This window comes from Clarias gariepinus, chromosome 1, assembly GCF_024256425.1.
Source record: "Clarias gariepinus isolate MV-2021 ecotype Netherlands chromosome 1, CGAR_prim_01v2, whole genome shotgun sequence".
Classification (NCBI taxonomy): Eukaryota; Metazoa; Chordata; class Actinopteri; order Siluriformes; family Clariidae; genus Clarias; species Clarias gariepinus.
In genome coordinates, this window is record NC_071100.1 from 20,070,114 (window position 1) to 20,088,959 (window position 18,846).

An 18,846-nucleotide genomic window follows, 5' to 3' on the forward strand; every position below is an offset into this window, starting at 1 on the left:
TCCTTGCTGTTTTTCCCCAACGCATTTTTTTTTTTTTACTTTTTGTCTGCAGCTGAGTGCTGATTAGATTACGAAGTTAAAGACGTGGATCACGATATGTCACGGCATGCGCCTATGATGGGCGTGCGCCCAAATAACTATCGCTCCTCGCTCACTCCGTAGGCTCCCTAGATAGGCAGCAGGTATGTAAAGGGACGGAGCCGCCTATTCAGACCGGCTGGCGATTATTAACGTTAAGATCTCAGGCTCCGCATTATAAAAGCAAGGTGCGGAGTTGAGTCCGGGAAGTACGTGATACGGTGGAGCAGGACAGAGTGGTATGTGAGCGGGGCGATGTGACGCGGCACAGGGACTTTAAACAGGACTCTGGAATTCTGCCCTTTGATCCTCGCGCTCTCGCGGCGCCTTCACTTCGTGCAGGCGGGCTGCCTTTGCGTGCTCCGTTCTGCCACTCTGCCCACTGCCACCAAATTAAATGAACAAATATTGTAAGTAAACAACAATAGCCCAAGTTTAGAAATTCTAGTAAAAAATGTCACTTTGCGCCATCTGGCGGTCATTTCACGAATGACTTTAAAATGCAACTAATTTATTTTGGCTGCTGCCGTTTTCCCACGGCGGTGAGCGCGACGGTAATGAGCATTCTGGTTGTCCATCTACTGTATGGTTCTAGGAGCTTATGCTCTTTATTACCGATGAGAATTTCGACTCCAGCATTAATCTGAAGCAATTTTACTTTGCTGAGGTATGACCACTTATCAATGTCGTGCTGTTGTGGAATGTTTTCCACTAAGACTGGGATGCTCTTTTGTGTAAACACTTTGGGGAGTTCAAAAAAGGTGTTTTTTTCCAAACCACTAACCTCTAAGTCAGTATAAGCACATAACTTTCTACTTGTTTCCTCGAGTTCATGGTGCTTAACATAATATATATATATATATATATATATATATATATATTCACCTTGTATGTTTACCCGCCTTGCTAATGACTCTGTCCAAAAATAGCAGAACTACCTGGGTCCATTAAGGCATACACTTCTACTGTTTTATTACTTTTCTTGGACTTCATTTTAACAGGTGTAATGGAGAGAATACAATCATCTCCAGCCCCAGTGCAGGCGCTTGTTTCATGACTCACTGTAACAGGCAAGGTATTAACTGTTTCAGTCTCATCAACTTTTACCATAGCCTGAGCTGTATCTTGTGTGGCAATGTGTAGCATGCGAGGATGTTTCTTTGTGCACGACTGAAATGAGATTCTTCTTGTGCAGTCTTTGCTTAAGTGTCCTTTTACTAGACACCCAAAGCAAAATCCATTCTTTCTCAAAAAGTCCAATTTGTCTTTATATGTCTTAGCGTTAAACAGGTTGCATTCATCTAAGGTATAACCTTTCACACAGAATGTGTGAACACAGAACAAAGGTTTAGTGAAGGCACTAATAACTAATACTCTTTACTGTAGTCGAGTCTTTATGATTTTCACCAACCTGTTTTACACCAGTTGCAAAGGTGCTACCTCTTTTTCCTTCCGTCTTTTGCTTGATTCCTTGAGGAGATTTGTTGCAGTGTTTTTTATCACTAGTCGGAATGTCCAGGTCTCCAAAAAGTGGGTTGGACATTACCTTTGCTTCTCGATCTACGAATTTCATCAGCTGCACAAACTTAGCTCTTTTCTGATTGGTCTCCTCGTACTCGTATGTATGGCTTCTCCATTTTTCACGCAATTTGTAGGGCAGTTTTGAGGCAATGATCCTTAAGTTGGTAGCGTTATCTAACTCATTCATGTAGTCAATGTTTGACAAAGTATTGTAACAGTTTACCAGAAACAGGGAAAACGTGGTTAACGACTTTATGTCTTCTGACTTTATTTTTGGCCACTTGAGTGCCTTTTGCATCAGCGTTGTTGAAATTATTTGTTTATTTCCAAACTTATCATGTAACAGTCTTATTGCTTCTGCATAGCCGAGATGATCTGACATGCGCTGGTAGCGTCTTGCGAAATTTCTAGGCTCTCCTCTAGTAAACTGCTCGAGAAAGTACAGCCTATCCGCATCGCTATCAGTTCTGGTTTTAATGACGTGTTTAAAAGCCCTCACAAAGGCCGGGAACTCAAGAGGGTCACCATCAAGAAATATCACGGTGAGGTAAGAAAAGTTGCCTTTGACTCTTCGCAAGCATTTCTGTGATTTCCGCCTGACGTTGCGCCATGCTTTGAAACTCTACTGTATTAGTATTATAAAGTGAATGTTCGTTACCTTGGGTAGGCCGTTCCCTTGAGGTGCTTGTCATTATGGGTTTCGCACTTACGGGCACGCTTAAATGTGTTATCTGGAGATGTGATGGCAGTCCGAGATATTCCGTTGACGAACTGTGCTTGTAAAGTTCATCATATTCATGTGCACCACTCGGTTCGATGGTCACGCCCTGTCTTGCGGGACTTTGTCGTTCTTCACAACCCTGATACACTTTTATTTTTGCATTAACCTTTGCAAGCTTCGTTTCGAATTCCAGCCTTCCTTTTTTGACCTTTAATCGTGCCTGGAATTATGCTTCCTCCATTTCTAATACCTGCCATTGCTCTAAGATTGCTGCTTCAGCCAGCAAGGATGCTCTGTCAGCTTCTGCCTGTTTTAGCCAAGCTAAGGATGCTGTAGATGTTGAGGACCTTTTGGATGCTGCCGTCACTACACTTCCGTGCTTGTTAGGCGCAAGCGTCCTTGATTCCACAATTGACACACTGTCGTGCAATACAGCAATTTATACTTATGCAGGTCTGGCGGATCGTGGTCTCGTTCATCTTTATTTAGACACGATCGCAAATCTCTATTGCATTCAGCAAAGTCTTCTAGTAGCGCTTTGTATTCCGTATGGTATTTAATTTCAACATTAGGCAAGTAGTGGGAATTGTACATAAGCAGTTGTAAGTGGTCGGATAATGCAGTCAATTGATGCCACTTGCCTTTTGCGGTATTCTCCAGTTTGTGAAGCTTGTCTGCAGAATCGTTGTCATCGAGCACTATCACACGCTCAGATTCGGCGATAGCAGCGTTGTTCTCGTTGTCTGACATAGTGAAATGTAAAGCAGGCAAGTCCTCTTTTTTCGCTTTCGGTTTCACTTGCTTGTCGACAGTCGATGCATGTTTTTTTTTAGATCGCACGCGCGCTTTTCACTCCACATTCACACTCCTAAATCATCTTCATTTTTGCAGCGGAGAAAGATTTTGACTTTACATGTACGTGCATGTTATTCACAAGTTCTGATGCGTATCTTTCTTGTTACACATGGTTACTCATGACTTCAGACATCCGTTGTTTTCTTTGTCTCTTTTTTTTTTTTTAACATCAAAGTACAACGGTTGTTATAGTCTCTTGCATAAATCCACTGTAGTCACGACAAGTCGTTTGCTGTGTTCTGTAGTTTACGATAGATTACGATCAAAAGCTTGCGTTCTCCACACTTCCGTATCTTGGACAACAACTAACATGCATGATAGACATGCAGCTACACAACTGTGGGATGATGTCACAAAACAACTTATGAAATTATGTCACAATGCAACTTATGAGTATAATACTAAATGCTAAACTAATAAACTTAATGGACTTAATGTATAATGCTTAACTAACAGACTTAATGCTTAATGCTTAACCAATAAATTGAAATAAAATAAACACAACAACAAATCACAAGAATGAAATATGGCCCTTACAGGGCAATGTTTGTCATTGTAACTTTCATTGTTGTAGAATAACAAAATAAAGCTCTCCACCTACCTTTATTCTGTTTTCAATCAGCTGAGTAACCCTCAACCATCTATGACCCTGACACAACGTTTTCTTACCCAACACTTGCTCCTACTGACAGTAACACCTGCTCCATTAAGGCCTCAGTGTTCACTTCACACTACACACCATGATGGAGTAAGAGAGGATGTGCTCCACTGCTTTTGTGAGCTGTCATCCCATCACTCAACTCGCCATCTAATAGGGACAGGAATCATCAGGGTACATCTGATACAATATTATCACGAAACTTAGGTGTTGATTGAATTTGTATTGCGATTCTGCAAGTACCAAAAATCTATAAATATTCTGACTCAATATAAATTTTAAAATTTCATTACAAATTTAAAACCCAAAACCATTTAGAAAAAAAGAGTCATAACTCTACTCTTTAATATAACAGCCCTAACAAATTAATTGATTGAGTAATTAAATGACACTCATTCCTTATACTTTAACATAAAAACACACATTTCTGGAACTATGTGTGTCAATAATCTAAACATGAACCCTACAATCGTGACTTTCAATGGTGTTTTTATATTAGCTTCCAAAGGCTAGTAAATGTAAATGAGTAAATGTGCAGACTGATCCTGTATTACTTTGTTATGGGAAGTTGTACCTCTCTCTATACTGCATGCAGTCATTTGTCTATGATAAGGCACATAATGATAGTTCTACCATAACCTTCTCAACTCTCACTTATGGCTTAAAGTAGATGTTAGTGCACACAATCTGCCATACCCCCGGATTCTTACCTCAACTGCCATGCTAAAGTGAATGAAGTGAAACTCACTTCAATAACAAGTGATGGTTGTTAAGAATGCCACCTTCTTTAAGTCAGAAGACTGGATCTGGTGGAAGAGGCAAAGGAAGCATAATGGTCAATAGCCCACAATGAAGGAACCTGTAAAGTGTGTGGCACACACGGGGCATCGTCTTGGCACAGAGGACAGGATGGGCAGCCACCTCAGAAAGCAAAGGGACCCTACTGAGTAAAGTTTCCCAAAGTTGGGTCCCCTGCAGCAAGACTCCCAGCAGTAGATGGTGGAATTTATAAACATAGGCAATAAGCAGACTTTAACTGGATAAGTGTAACAGATTAATCTATTACCATGTGTATAACCATACATGATTTTCTTTCTTCACTTCTATAGCCATAACGAGTAACAAACTTCACTGCCAAAAATCTTACACCGAGCATTTAAAATGTTTATTAGCAAATTATTGATTTTTGTAATAATTCTGCTATGGATTGACACCCGATCAGGCCCCCAGTGAGTGTTTTCGGGATGTGCACGTGTAAAATGTTGTGGTATTTCACTTCTATCTCACAGACAAATGATAAAACATCATAAAAGTTTACAAGATTCAAGACTCAAGAGACTTTAATTTGACATTTGTACATGCAGTATGACTGCATTAGATTTTTTTTTAATCCAACTCTCTGAGTCAAATAAAAAAAATTTAAATAAAATGGAATGAACATTCAGTACAAACATAAGACACGAGTAATAGTAGAAGGATTTAAGCTATCAGACTATAATACACTATAACAATTATCTTTAATTGTAGTGCAGTTCATGATCCCCAGATCGTATGTTGTGTGTTTGTGGGTGAGCAGAGATTGAGCTGGTGTGTGGAGTGGTGTGTGTACCTGAGAATACTTTCTGTTTTATAGTCTAGTATAGACTAGGAAGAGATTCCTCACGTACGTTCTGCTGTAGTCCAGATGATGGAGTCCACTCAACTATTGGGAGGGTAGGCGAACTGAAATGGGCTAATGGTGTCTGGGACAATGAAGTTAATATGTAACGGTACACATTTTTCTAGGCTCTTCATGGCAAACTGTGTAAGTACCACTGGCCTGAAATCATTCAGAGTAGATGTGTTTGTGTTTTTTTTGGCACCGGTACTGTATGATGATGGCAGACTTGAATAAATGTGTGACAACTGCTTGTGTGAGAGACAAGTTAAAGATGTCTGTTTACACACCTGCCAGCTGCTCAGCACAGGCTTTTAGTACTGTGGGTAAAACGCTGTCAGGTCCTAACTTGCTTCAGAACCTTCAGTGTGTGTGTGTGTGTGTGTGTGTGTGTGTCACCTGGAGTGTAGTGTCCTCTGGGTTGCAGGAGATGGATTTTTACAGTTTACTCTGTTGTGATTAAAACTCTTGCTAGATAGATGGATAGATAGATAGATAGATAGATAGATAGATAGATAGATAGATAGATAGATAGATAGATAGATAGATGAAACTAATATTGAATACTAATGGGAAATTGATACTGGTGTGGTTCTATCTCTATACAAGAGTGGATGATTGTTTATTAAGTAAAAAGCTGCAGTAAGTACAGACTGTAAATAAATTCTCTGTGTCCTGCTGCTTACTGATTGAACTTGATGATTTAATGTTTAAAAACACAATAAAAACACAGAGAAGAAAATGCTAGAAGATCTGGTGCAGAGGAGCTAATGATGATAAGTAGTGATGGGCTGTTCGTAAATGATTTTGAAAAGACTTTAACGTGACTTTAACGTGACTTTAACGTGAGAAGAACGAGTAGTCTCAGTGAATGATTCGTACATTTTTTCATGTAAGGAGTTCTGCTTGTCAGTGTTTGGGAGATAAAAAAATAACATTAAAATTAAATTAAATAAACAAAACCCGTTAAATTCTTAATAACAAAAAAATACAGTGCATAATATTTATAATACTGAGAGAGACAAGATTAGCAGCACACATCTGAGACAAGATTAACAGCACACATCTGTTAATGTGATAAGATAGCCTATTTATTTATCTTAAATGAACATCCTGAAAATGTATTTATTTATTCATTTATTTATTTTATTTATTTAATCTTCACAAATTCATCTTGAATAAATTAGTTATCATATTTCCAGAAGTCTGTGTTCCGGTTTTATTTTGAGCTCAAATTCAGGCTGCAAAATTCAACATGAAACACATTCCAGTGTAACATCCGGGTTACTCAGAGCTAGGCAAAGCTAATCGAACCTGGAGCGCTTTGTACGGGTTTATGTATTTAAATCATGGGGGTCGCTAGGCCATTTTTAGAGGGGCTTTAGCCCCCCTAACATTTGTACTCAGCCCCCCTAAAAATTATCTAAAAACTTCACACAAATTGCTGGTCGCCCATCGTCCCCTTTAAATTTGATATGAAATCGGCGGCGGCAGACTTCGGCTCCTTCGCCCCCCCACCCCCACCCCCCCATATTAAGGCAAGGTGTGTAAAACCCAACTGTCTATATGAAACATTGCACAGTGCATATGGAATTAACTACCATAGAGTTATGTGCATAAATGATTAAAAATAGGGACAGACAGCATTCAGTGCACTCGTTTTAACCGCATTTTTTTTAAATAAATGTATGTATTAAATAATGTACCAACTCGTAAAATACATTTATTAGCCTTAGAGTAGGGTTTTTGTCACTTTGATTTAGAAAAAGTTACTTTTTTAAATTAATAGTAACAAAAAAAAGAATGATATTAAAAAGATGCTTAATTACCTTAAAACAATGTTTGTCTATATTAATTAATTTAAATAAATAGCCCAGCAGCTATGAAATTTTAAGGGGTTAAATAGAGACCCTTTTGTCTTATTTATGTAGCTAAAACACTAAATTAAACTAGATAACATGATTATCAAAGTTTTAATATTTATATTTAACTGGACACTCGGAGGGGGAATTATGTGAAAATGCTCTTCATCGACTACAGCTCTGCATTTAATACCATAATTCCCTCCACACTCACCACCAAGCTGGAGCACCTGGGACTCAGCTCATCCAGGTGTCAGTGGATCTCCAATTTTCTGACTGGCAGACCACAGGCAGTAAGGCTGGGCGGCCATGTCTCAGCCTCCATCACTCTCAGTACTGGAGCCCCCCAGGGTTGTGTTCTGAGCCCCCTGCTGTACTCTCTGTACACCTCTGACTGCGTGGCCACTACCAACTCCACCACCGTCATCAAGTTTGCTGACGACACTGTCGTGGTGGGCCTCATCACCAACAACGATGAGACGGCCTACCTGGAGGAGGTTGGAAATCTGGAGAACTGGTGCCAGAGAAACAATCTCCTCCTGAACGTCAGCAAGACAAAGGAGCTGATAGTGGACTTCAGTACAAAGCAGGAGAGGAACTACCAGACCCCCATCATCAACAGGAGCCCAGTGGAGAGAGTGGACAGCTTCAGATACCTCGGTGTTCACATCACGCAGGACCTGACATGGTCCTGTCACATCAACACCGTGGTAAAAAAGGCCCGGCAGCGTCTGTACCACCTCAGACGCTTGAGAGACTTTAGACTGCCCTCCAAGGTGCTCAGGAATTTCTACTCCTGCACCATAGAGAGCATCCTGACGGGAAACATCACGACCTGGTTCGGGAACAGCACCATGCAGGTCAGACGAGCTCTACAGAGGGTGGTGCGATCAGCTGAGCGCATCATCCGCATCGAGCTCCCTGACCTGCACTCAATTTACACCAAGCGGTGCTGGACCAAGGCCAGGAAGGTCGTGAAGGACCTCAGCCATCCCAACAATGGACTGTTTACTCTGTTGCGGTCTGGGAAGCGATTCCGCTCCCTGAGGGCCAACACAGAGAGACTGAGGAGGAGCTTCTTCCCGCAGGCGATAAGGTCTCTCAACCACACCACTAGGCAAAACTAACACAATATTTTCACAATTCTCACAATCAATCAATCAATCTTTATACATCCATGGACACTATGGACAACTCCACGCACCTCACATCTACACTACATGTTCACGTTTACATTCTGGACCATTACACAAAGTCACTTTAATAACCATTGCACAAAGTCACTTTTTCTATGCATACTTGCACAAAATTATAGCTCTATGTGTACAATATATTACTATTTTCAGGTTCTATTTTTTCTAGTTAAATTTTTATTTAAATTTTCTATCATATTTCTTCTATTGATATTTATTACTTATAAGTTTTAATTCTCTTTTTAAGGTCACTGGCGGTCGTGTAAGCATTTCACTACATTTCGTACTGTGTATGACTGTGTATCTGACAAATAAAATTTGAATTTGAATTTGAATTTAACTGTAGATGGAAGGAAAAAAAAGTTATATTCTTACCTACTGCTCATTTGAAGACCTACTCCCATGTGACTTGAAAAACCTTCAATTGTCAAAGAATTAACAGATAAATTACAGTTGTCCATCCTCATAGGTGTGTTGCTAATCAATGTAAGTTTAAAGTTATATGCTGTTTTCTGGTTATATTTTTTTAATTGTACATGTACATAGAACTAAAAATCCTAGAAACGCCCCTGATTTAAATGTTTCTTTAAATCTTCTACAAATCCTCTTATAAATCCTAATGAATCTGATCCACTGATGATGATTTAATCTTTTTATCTAAAACTCACATCTCACTCTGTGTTTCTCTCAGTGAATGTGACTCTGGATCCTGATACAGCAAATCCATATCTCATCCTGTCTGATGATAGAAAAGAAGTGAGAGACGGAAACACTTGGCAGAATCTCCCTGATACACCACAGAGGTTTGATTACGAGCACTGTGTTGTAGGAAAGCAGAGTTTCTCCTCAGGGAGATTTTATTATGAGGTTCAGGTCAGCGGGAAAACAGGGTGGATATTAGGAGTCGTGAGGGAGAACATTAACAGGAAGGGGGGGATTACAGAAAGTCCTCAGGATGGAGTCTGGACTGTAGAACTGTCGAATGAGAATGAATATGATGCTAATGCTGGTCCTGATGTCCCCCTCACACTGAGAGAGAAGGTGGAGAAGGTGGGGGTGTTTGTGGATTATGAGGAGGGTCTGGTCTCCTTTTATGATGTGAACTCCAGATCTCATATCTACTCTTTTACTGGTCAGTCTTTCACTGAGAAACTCTATCCATACTTCTATCCTTGGGAAAGTAAACCGCTGATCATCTCTAAGTGAGTTTGCACCTCACAGATTTAATCATCTGGTAAAGTTTAGCATATACACTAACTTTTTCTGCTTAATTTCAGAAATATATGTTTACTTTTCTACAGTTTGTACAGACGATTTACACTTTATTACTGTTCATAACTGTTTACTTTATTTGTTTGTCTTGCATAAAGAAATCAATTTAACCCCTTTATAAAAGTTTTTTTTGTGTATGTGTGTGTGAGAGAGATAAAGAGAGAAGGAAGAGAAGGGGTTCATATAATAAACAGAGACATTAATCAGTACAATGCGCTGCAGGCTCGATTAGCTTTGATTACCTGCATGTTACACCGGAATGTGTTTCATGTTGAATTTTGCAGCCTGAATTTGAGTTTTTTATTTAAAAAAACAAAAAATTATCAACTGAATTGTTTTACCTGTGTGTGTGTGTGTGTGTGTGTGTGTGTGTGTGTGTGTGTGTATGGGTGTGTAATACAGTATGTAATGCAGGTATAGAGCTGTTAATAAGGTGTGTTTGTAGTAATGATGTTTATTTTCTCTTAAATTTAATCTCAGTTCTTAGTGAATGTTCTTATCTGCTTGACTGGATGTGTAAATGTGTTTATAATATTTTTACATAATCCTGTGTGAAATTGTCACTTAGTGAATGTAGTTAATTCTGATCTACAGTCTTGTTCCTGATTATTTTCCTGTTATGTAAATAAAACTCGGTGTCTCTGGAGCAGCTGGTTTATTGTGACACTAAGTGTTGATGTTGGTTTAAATGAGTCGCTCTTATTCACTGCTACTGGTTTGTGTTTAATCTCCCTGGGATGAAATTTCTTAAACCAATCAGTATTTAATATGAAGTTCTTCATTCTTTAAAACCTGCTGGATCTGGCTGGGCAAAGAGTCACAAAGACGTCTGCAGTCCTCTGGTGTCACTCACTTAATCCCTGCCTGTTTGATCGCTTTTAAATCCACCAACAGAGGGAGGAGAAGCAGTGACTCTCAGAGCTCAGAGATGTTCTTACACTCACTGTATCAGCTGTGTGTGAGTTTGTTATATTTTGTCATTAATTAGATGTAACAAAATTGACACTGAATGAATTCATGTATTTATGTCTTTATTTATTACATTCATTGTCCATCAGACGAGACAGTAGTGAGTGTGTCTCCACTGAGCTGGCTGACTGAAGGAGACTCAGTGACTCTAAGCTGTGAGGTTAAACACTCCTCTACAGGCTGGACATTCAGCTGGTACACAGATGTTCCCTACAGAGACAGTCAGGGTTCCCTCAGGTACAGGACAGCGCTCCTCTCAGACAGCAGCAGAGGATCTGGAGGCTCCTACACTCTCAGTCCTGTTACTCTAAATCACACAGGAGTTTATATGTGCAGAGCAGAGAGAGGAGAACCAGTCTTTTACACACACTACAGCAAACCACAGCATCTGTGTCTCACGAATGGGTGGTATGGGCTGTTGTTAAGTGTGGGCACAAGAAGAGCAGGCATAGGCGCAGAGGGTTGAACTAACCAAAAAAGGTCTTTTAATAACAAAATAAACCAAAACATGAACAAGAAACAAAACACACAAAGAAACTTCATCAGTAAACACAGGCTCTTTTAAACATAATATACACAAGCTCTTTTAGACATAATACACACAAGCTCTTAGACTTAATACACAAAAGCTCTTTTAGACTTAATACACACAAGCACTTTTAGACTTAATACACACAAACTCCTTACGCATACCACACACTCACGCTCCTGACGAGCGGCATACCACACACTCGCACTCCTACGAGCGGCATACCACACACTCGCGCTCCTATGAGTGACACACACACTCTCGCGCTCCTACGAGCGACACACCACACTCTCGCCCTTCCTAGAACAAAGGGCACTTGCCCTTCCTAGAACAAAACCAAACTAAAATCAAAACAAAACCAAACAAAGAAATTCCTACTAGACATCTTTAATGCTCGACCCAGTTTCCCACAACCAACAGCTTTTTATAACAACTCTAATGTGCTATCTCGGTTCAGGTGAGCTTCGTCATCACCTGACTGAGGTGCCTTCTATGAAACTGAGTCTACCAACAAAACTTCACAAAGAAAAAATAATCGTGCACACAGTGCCCTCTAGGGTCCCTTACAGTACCCCCTCCTAAAAACGCTCCTCCGGAGTATTATCGGAGGTCCCTTTGCCTTGTCCTGGGTCCCTTTACCCGCCTTATGATCATCCTCAAAGCCGACTGGCGGATGCAGCAGTGGCCTGTCTTCGAAACTGGGCGATGGAGACGGCTCTAGCTTGTTCTCGGGGTCGAGCGGTGGTGGAACACCTGACGTCGCAGCCGGGTGGTGGAGGCAGTCCTGGATCCTATTTTTGGACATGGCTGATGAGGCAGGGCCGGATCAATGTAGGTCGGGCAACGGAGGCAGCACTGCATCTCTCTTGTAAATCGTGCATCGTAGGCAGCGCTGGGTTGTCCTTACAGCCGGAGCCTCCACTGAGGCTCTCGGACGAAAATGGAGCCTATACTGAGGCTCTCGGACAAAGGTGGAGCCTCCACTGAGGCTCTCGGGCAAAGGTGGAGCCTCCACTGAGTGTCACTGGTGAGGAAATACATCAACAACAATTGTGCTGAGTAGAATATTTGATTAATATTTTTATTGATATTACTTATCACATATATCTGTTGTATTATGTTATGTAATAAGTGTTTATATTTAGTATGTTAGATTTTAATTCAGGTGATACTGTTTAAGCAAAGCAAATATTAATCCATTTATGGCGCATATTTACCAAGTCGTGCATCTGAATAACATGTATGTTTCAGCTGAATCTCCTCCAGTGTCTCTGATCATCAGTGCCAGTAGAACTTAACACTTTACTGCTGACTCTCTCTTACTGTAAGGACCAGAGTGACTCTACTGGATGGACAGTGAGACGATACACACACAGTGAGACACTGTTCAATTGTTCATCAGTTTCAGGATCTTCATGTCACATCAGCTCCCCCTCTACATTACACACTGGAGTTTACTGGTGTCAGTCTGAATCTGGAGGACGCAGTAATTCTCTTAACATTACAGTGCACAGTAAGTCTTCATGTAGTGTGTAACTGCTGAAGGAAAAGGAAAATGGCTTAATTACAGAATATTCAAACTGAACAGATGCTCAAGTTTTAATTCTTAACTAATGATTGGACTGGAATGATTTTTTGTTGTACATATTGTTTGTCTCTTTCCTACAGATGGTGATGTGATCCTAAAGAGTTCTATCCATGCTGTAACTGAGGGAAATCCTCTGAATTTACACTGTTTATATCACAACACAAAGATCTCAGACTATGGTGCTGATTTCTATAAAAATGATTCAGTTTTTCAGAAGCAGACTACAGGAGAGATGACCATCAGTAGTGTCTCAATGTCAGATGAAGGTTTCTACCACGGTACACACCCAGAGAGAGGAGAGTCACCTAAAAGCTGGAGGTGAGAATAAGTGAATAACTCAGGCCTTTATTTAGTAAAGAACACAAGTAATTGTGTTTAAGGGAAATAATCATTAATAAGATGTGTGTGTGTGGTGGAAATTCTGAAAACATTATAAAAACAAGTAATTCATACACTGGGTAAGAGCAAAGTAACAAAGGTTTTATTTTAAACTTCTGCAGAAGGACCAGTCTCATACAGCAAACAGTTGCAGCATGGAGAAAGGTGATCTCTTTCTCTCTGCTGTCACATTTTATACACAAACATCTCTGTTAACATAATCAACGCCCTGTACATGAAGTTCCTACATTCAAACTCACGACTCTTTATCTGACCCAGACCAGATGTCCATACTTTACCAGATGTCCATTCATTTATTCAAAGACAACTACAATCAGGTTGTTTCTGTTTTGTTCTTGGCCTTGTCTTTCTATGTTTCAGACTCGTTTAAAGCTTCTATATTCTATGTGGCACACTTACTATTAAAGATCAAAATTAATACATGATTAAAATGTGATTTTTCCATTACACTGTAACTAAACAATATGCTTATCCTAAGGTTTGAATATTTTCTAATAACAGGACATCCTGAAGTGTTTTACTCCTTTTATTCTGCAGCAACTTTATTATTATTAGGTCCCAAGCACTATGACATCAACCCTAAATTATGTAATAAGGTGGAAAGGGCCTCTTGTTTTTCTACAGATTATTATAGTTTTCTTTTTACTATTCAGGGCTTTTTGGGTCTTAACATTTACAAATGTTAACACTCACACACTCACATCTCTCTCTCACACACACATATACACGCACGCATGCACAAACTCACACACACACACATCACAAATGTTACACTGTGATAAGGTTCCCTTTTTTCCGCACGTCTGTCCTCGCATAGTCAAACCGCATACGTAAGATACGTAAGGGGTATAACAGCAGGAATAACAGAGTGGGGTGGGTTATCGGGGGCAGGGCTTGTAGGGTGACTTTTACACACACACACACACACACACACACACACACTATTGGATTGAGAGTGACTGCTGTCTGGCTCACGGATTACATAAATTGTCGGAATAACTGCTTACATTTTTTAAAACATAACTAAATAACTGAGTACTTACAGTACACTTAATGGCGGACCTAACATGTTTGATTACTTATTACATCAAAAAAGTAATCCAAGTACTCTAACGCGTTACTTTGTATTTACACCCAACACTGTTTGTGAGTGGTAAGTCTGGTGCTATAATTATGGCATGATTATTATGTGCAGAGCAGCAGTGATACCCACTCTATTTGGTGGTAGTTGGAAATGCTCCCAGACGTTCTATAGTGGATTTTCACCAATACTCAAAATTTTTAATATTAATTCATCATTGACCCTTAGAAGTCTGACTTGCCGCCGGCAGCAAAAAGTGCATTTTTTTCTGGTAACCGTGAAAAGAGTTTAAAATGCTCCGTCATGTTTAATCATACACATTAGTGTAGTACATAATTTAAATATGTAAAGGGTCTACTTTTATTTATGTATACTTACAATATCCACAAAACAATGTGCTTTAGTAAAATAAAGAAAATAAACAGGGTGCGCTTTCAGCCGTCTCAATCTCCGCGAAAATCTTTTGGAAACACGTCACTAAAATGAACTGAAACTCCACAAATACTGCACATACAGACGTTATTTTATTATTATTATTTTTAAATGGAGCAAGTCACATTAAAAACAAATATTCTCAGTTTATGTAATCTGTATGAAACCAAGGAGAGGCACTGAATTTCTGTCGCACTTCATTATCTGCTAATAACCCGCAGCAGGACACGCTCACACGCTTAAGTTTATTAAGTATTATATAACTCTTATTCTGATAATATTAAACTAATATTAGAAAATATTTTCCTCACTTCAGCTAGCTCTGTCAGCATATGTGACACATTGGCTTTCAATGCCATTTATATAGTTAAGTGTAGCATGTAGATAACACTGCTAACATGCTGCCTTATGTAGCAAACATGTTATTTTCCGGTGGCTAAGCTAATGCCTTATGGAGTTTACAGATGTTTATAAATGTTCTAATGTATTTTACCTTGTTTTGTATAGCTTTAGATTATGGTTGCTAATATATATTTGGCTCCGTTTTGGTTAGTTTATAACACTGCTATCGGTAATGTTATTTAGCACAAACAAGCTAGTTCCAGTTGGCTAAAATACTGCCTTATGTAGATAAGAGATGTTTATGAATATTTCTGTGGTGTAAATGTTCAGAATGCCTTTTGTTAAGCTTGTATTTACAAATACCTGTTTAGGTGTAAATGTTTAGAATGTGTTAAATATGTGTGTAAAGCATGTTCAGTGGATGGTGTTTGCTAAAGTCTCAGGTGTAAATGTTTGAGATGCACTACATGGTTTATGGCCCATCAGCAGATATTTGTCTAGTCTATTGTCCATCAACAGACACAGAGGGGCACAAAATGTATACACTTCATACCTATTAAGCGTCCATACCTATCAATTGCACATCCATTTACTCTGAACAGTATAGGCTAACTTTTTTATTTATTTGTTTGTTTTTAGGAAATGTGTCTGCATCACCCTTGTTTTCACCAGAACCTCACATCAGGACACGCAAGCGCCGTTCAGTTTTGAGTGCAATTGAGAATCATACTGAGTAAGTGCACATATATATGTATATATCTATATGATGATAATTAGTTTATTTTGTGTTATCAGCATGCTCATGTTGTTTTTTTTTTTTTTTTTTTGTGCTTTTTTTTAATAGTAAAAATGATCAGCCACCTGTCCCCCAAAAAAGCAAAGGCAAACAAGCAAACAAGGTGCAGGCAATGTCATGGAAAACGCAGACTGATGATGACACGGTTCCCCAGGCCCTGCCCAAACGGGAACCTGGACCACAACTGCCATCTGCTGAATCACATTCTCAGGAAGGACTGCCCTCGGAATGCAGATAATTTACTCTCAAAAAGTCTGCCAGGGTATCCATAAGGTGGATTTGGGATGGACTCTTGTATTTGTGAAGTGGATGGACAAACGAGAAGTATCAGTCTGTTCTACCATCCATTCTGCTTATACAGAAGACACAGTAAAAAGGAGGGTGAAATTACAAGGCATAAAGAACTATATGGTAACCTGTCCCATAAAGAGTTTATGGAACAACTCATCAAAGAGCTTTGTGATGTCTCTCAGAAAGTAGCACCAAAACTGACAAGTAGTGACCATGTACCAGTTCCAGAAGCTGAATTGACCTTGGATACCAGAGATGTTGCCACTGCTGGTTGCAGGTTATGTGCTCATTGCAAAGCAGTGCGTGGCAAGTGGCAAAAAAAACCTTGGGAATGCCATGCATGCAATGTTCCCCTGTATCCCCATAAACAGTATGGCGCCGGTGAGAATGGCTGCCATCGCTCAGTGTCCTCCTCAACTTTGCGTTTTTCTTATGTTTGCAATGTTATTTTTTAGGTTTTTTTTGCAACCTGCAACACTCTCATCTCTTATGACAGACAAACTTTCCTGGACATTCGACAAAATTTGCAATCTGGAAGTTCACAGACTGACTTTTTTGTGAATGGAGGTGACTTACCTTGGCTACCTGGGCAGAAGAAACGCCGGAAAAGGGGGAAAAGAGCCGGGATCCTGGTCTGGCTGAGGAATAGACAACACCGTGCCCCGCTTCCCAGCATTCTTTTAGCAAACGTCCAGTCTTTGGAAAACAAGCTGGATGAACTAAGGGCCAGGATAACCTTTCATAGAGACATTAAGAACTGCAACATCTTTCTTTTTACGGAGACATGGCAGGACCTTTCCATCCCGACTCGGCCATTGTCCCTGAGAAACTCTCTATTCACCGCCGGGATAGAACAATAGACTCGGGTAAATGCACGGGAGGTGGTGTGTGTGTAATGACCAACAAATTGTAGTGTACTGATGTACAGGAGGTTTCATCGGGGTGCTCTCCTGATCTTGAACATCTCATGATCAGATGCAGACCTTTTTATCTGCCCAGGGAGTTTTCGGCGATATTCTGTACCGCTGTTTATATCCCCCCCCCACGCCGACATCGCATGCACTGGATGAACTGTTTGATGTTATCGACCGGCAGGAAACGTTACACCTGTGGCTAAATCGCCATCGTTACACCTGTGGCTAAATCGCCATCGTTACACCTGTGGCTAAATCGCCATCATGGCTGGCGATTTTAATAAAGCCAACATGAAGAAAGTTCTGCCAATCACACGACCCCGCCCCCGACCGGCCTTCGGCAAGTCAGATCACTCCTCGGTCCTGCTGCTTTCAGCTTATAGGCAGAAGCTGAAACGCGAGCAGCCTATGACTTGTTTGGTTCAGCGCTGGACTGACCAATCAGACAGTGCCCTGTATCACTGCTTCGACATCACGGACTGGAAAGTTTTCCGGACTGCCGCTGACATCAACAATTATGCTGAATACGTAACAGACTTCATTCACAAATGCATCAATGACGTCGTACCGCAGGTCAATGTACGGATTTACCCCAACCAGAAGCCATGGGTTAACGGACATGCAGCGCTTAGAGCGCAGACTGCAGCTTTTATATCCGGAGACCCAAGTGAGTACAAATCATCCCGGTATGCACTCAGAAAAGCAACAAAAACTGCCAAGGGACAGTACAGAGAAAAGGTGGAATACTGCTATAGCAACTCTAACATCAGCAACATTTGGAGAGGACTGAAGACCATCACAGACTACAAGGGGAAGAGCTGCAGAGTGGGGGAGGTAACTGCTTCTCTACCTGATGAGCTGAACATTTTCTATGCTTGCTTTGATAACCACCTATCTCAGGAGCTTTCACTGGAAGAGGTAAGCTGCCCTCTTCAGATATCTCAGGCAGACATGTGTAAATACTTCAGGAAAATACACATACGGAAAGCTCCTGGACCAGACAATATTTCAGGTTGTGTCTTTAAAGCATGCGCCCGCGAGCTAGCGGATGTCTTTACAGACATTTTAACCTTTCCCTGCACCAGTGTGCTGTCCCAATATGTTTTAAGAGGACCACCATCACCCCTGTCCCTAAGAAAATGAATGTGAGCTGCCTAAATGACTATCGCCCAGTAGCTCTCACCTCCATTGCCATAAAGTGCTTTGAGCACATAGTCAAAGCTCACATTACATCCTTACTCCCTGCTTTACTCGATCCGCTCCAGTTTGCCTAAAGGGCCAAATAGATCTATTGCTGATGCAATAGCAATTGCACTTCACACTGCCCTGTCCCACCTGGACCAGAGGAACACATACATGCGGATGCTGTTCATCGATTATAGCTCCGCTTTCAACACCATCATACCATCCAGACTGGTAATGAAACTCCGCGACCTGAGCATCAGGTCCTCCCTTCCCTGTGCAGCTGGATCCTAGACTTCCTGACAAACAGACCTCAGGTGGTTCGGATCGGCAACATCACCTCATTCTTATGAACACTCAGCACCGGTGTCCCTCAGGGATGTGTGCTTAGCCCCCTACTGTAAACCCTGTTCTCCCACGACTGTACAGCAACATATAGCTCCAACACCATCATCAAATTTGCGGACGACCCCACCATCATTGGCTGCATTTCTGATGGAGATTAG

The 18,846-nt window shown here is 40.6% G+C and overlaps 2 protein-coding genes across 2 annotated transcripts in view; one reads left to right on the forward strand and one right to left on the reverse strand.

Annotated features, from left to right (window-relative positions):
* Nucleotides 1-12,302, forward strand: part of LOC128520651 (butyrophilin subfamily 1 member A1-like) — a gene marked incomplete at its 5' end in the record, with an annotated part of 40,306 nt that extends 28,004 nt beyond the window's left edge. Inside the window, 3 exons of the mRNA XM_053494986.1 lie at nt 9,237-9,725; nt 10,966-11,023; nt 11,978-12,302. Coding sequence (XP_053350961.1) covers nt 9,237-9,725; nt 10,966-11,023; nt 11,978-12,302 — 872 coding nt within the window. The remainder of the gene's footprint in view (nt 1-9,236; nt 9,726-10,965; nt 11,024-11,977) is intronic.
* LOC128529789 (calpain-1 catalytic subunit-like) overlaps nt 1-18,846 on the reverse strand; it is a 314,185-nt gene that overhangs the window by 128,847 nt on the left and 166,492 nt on the right. The window lies entirely within an intron of this gene.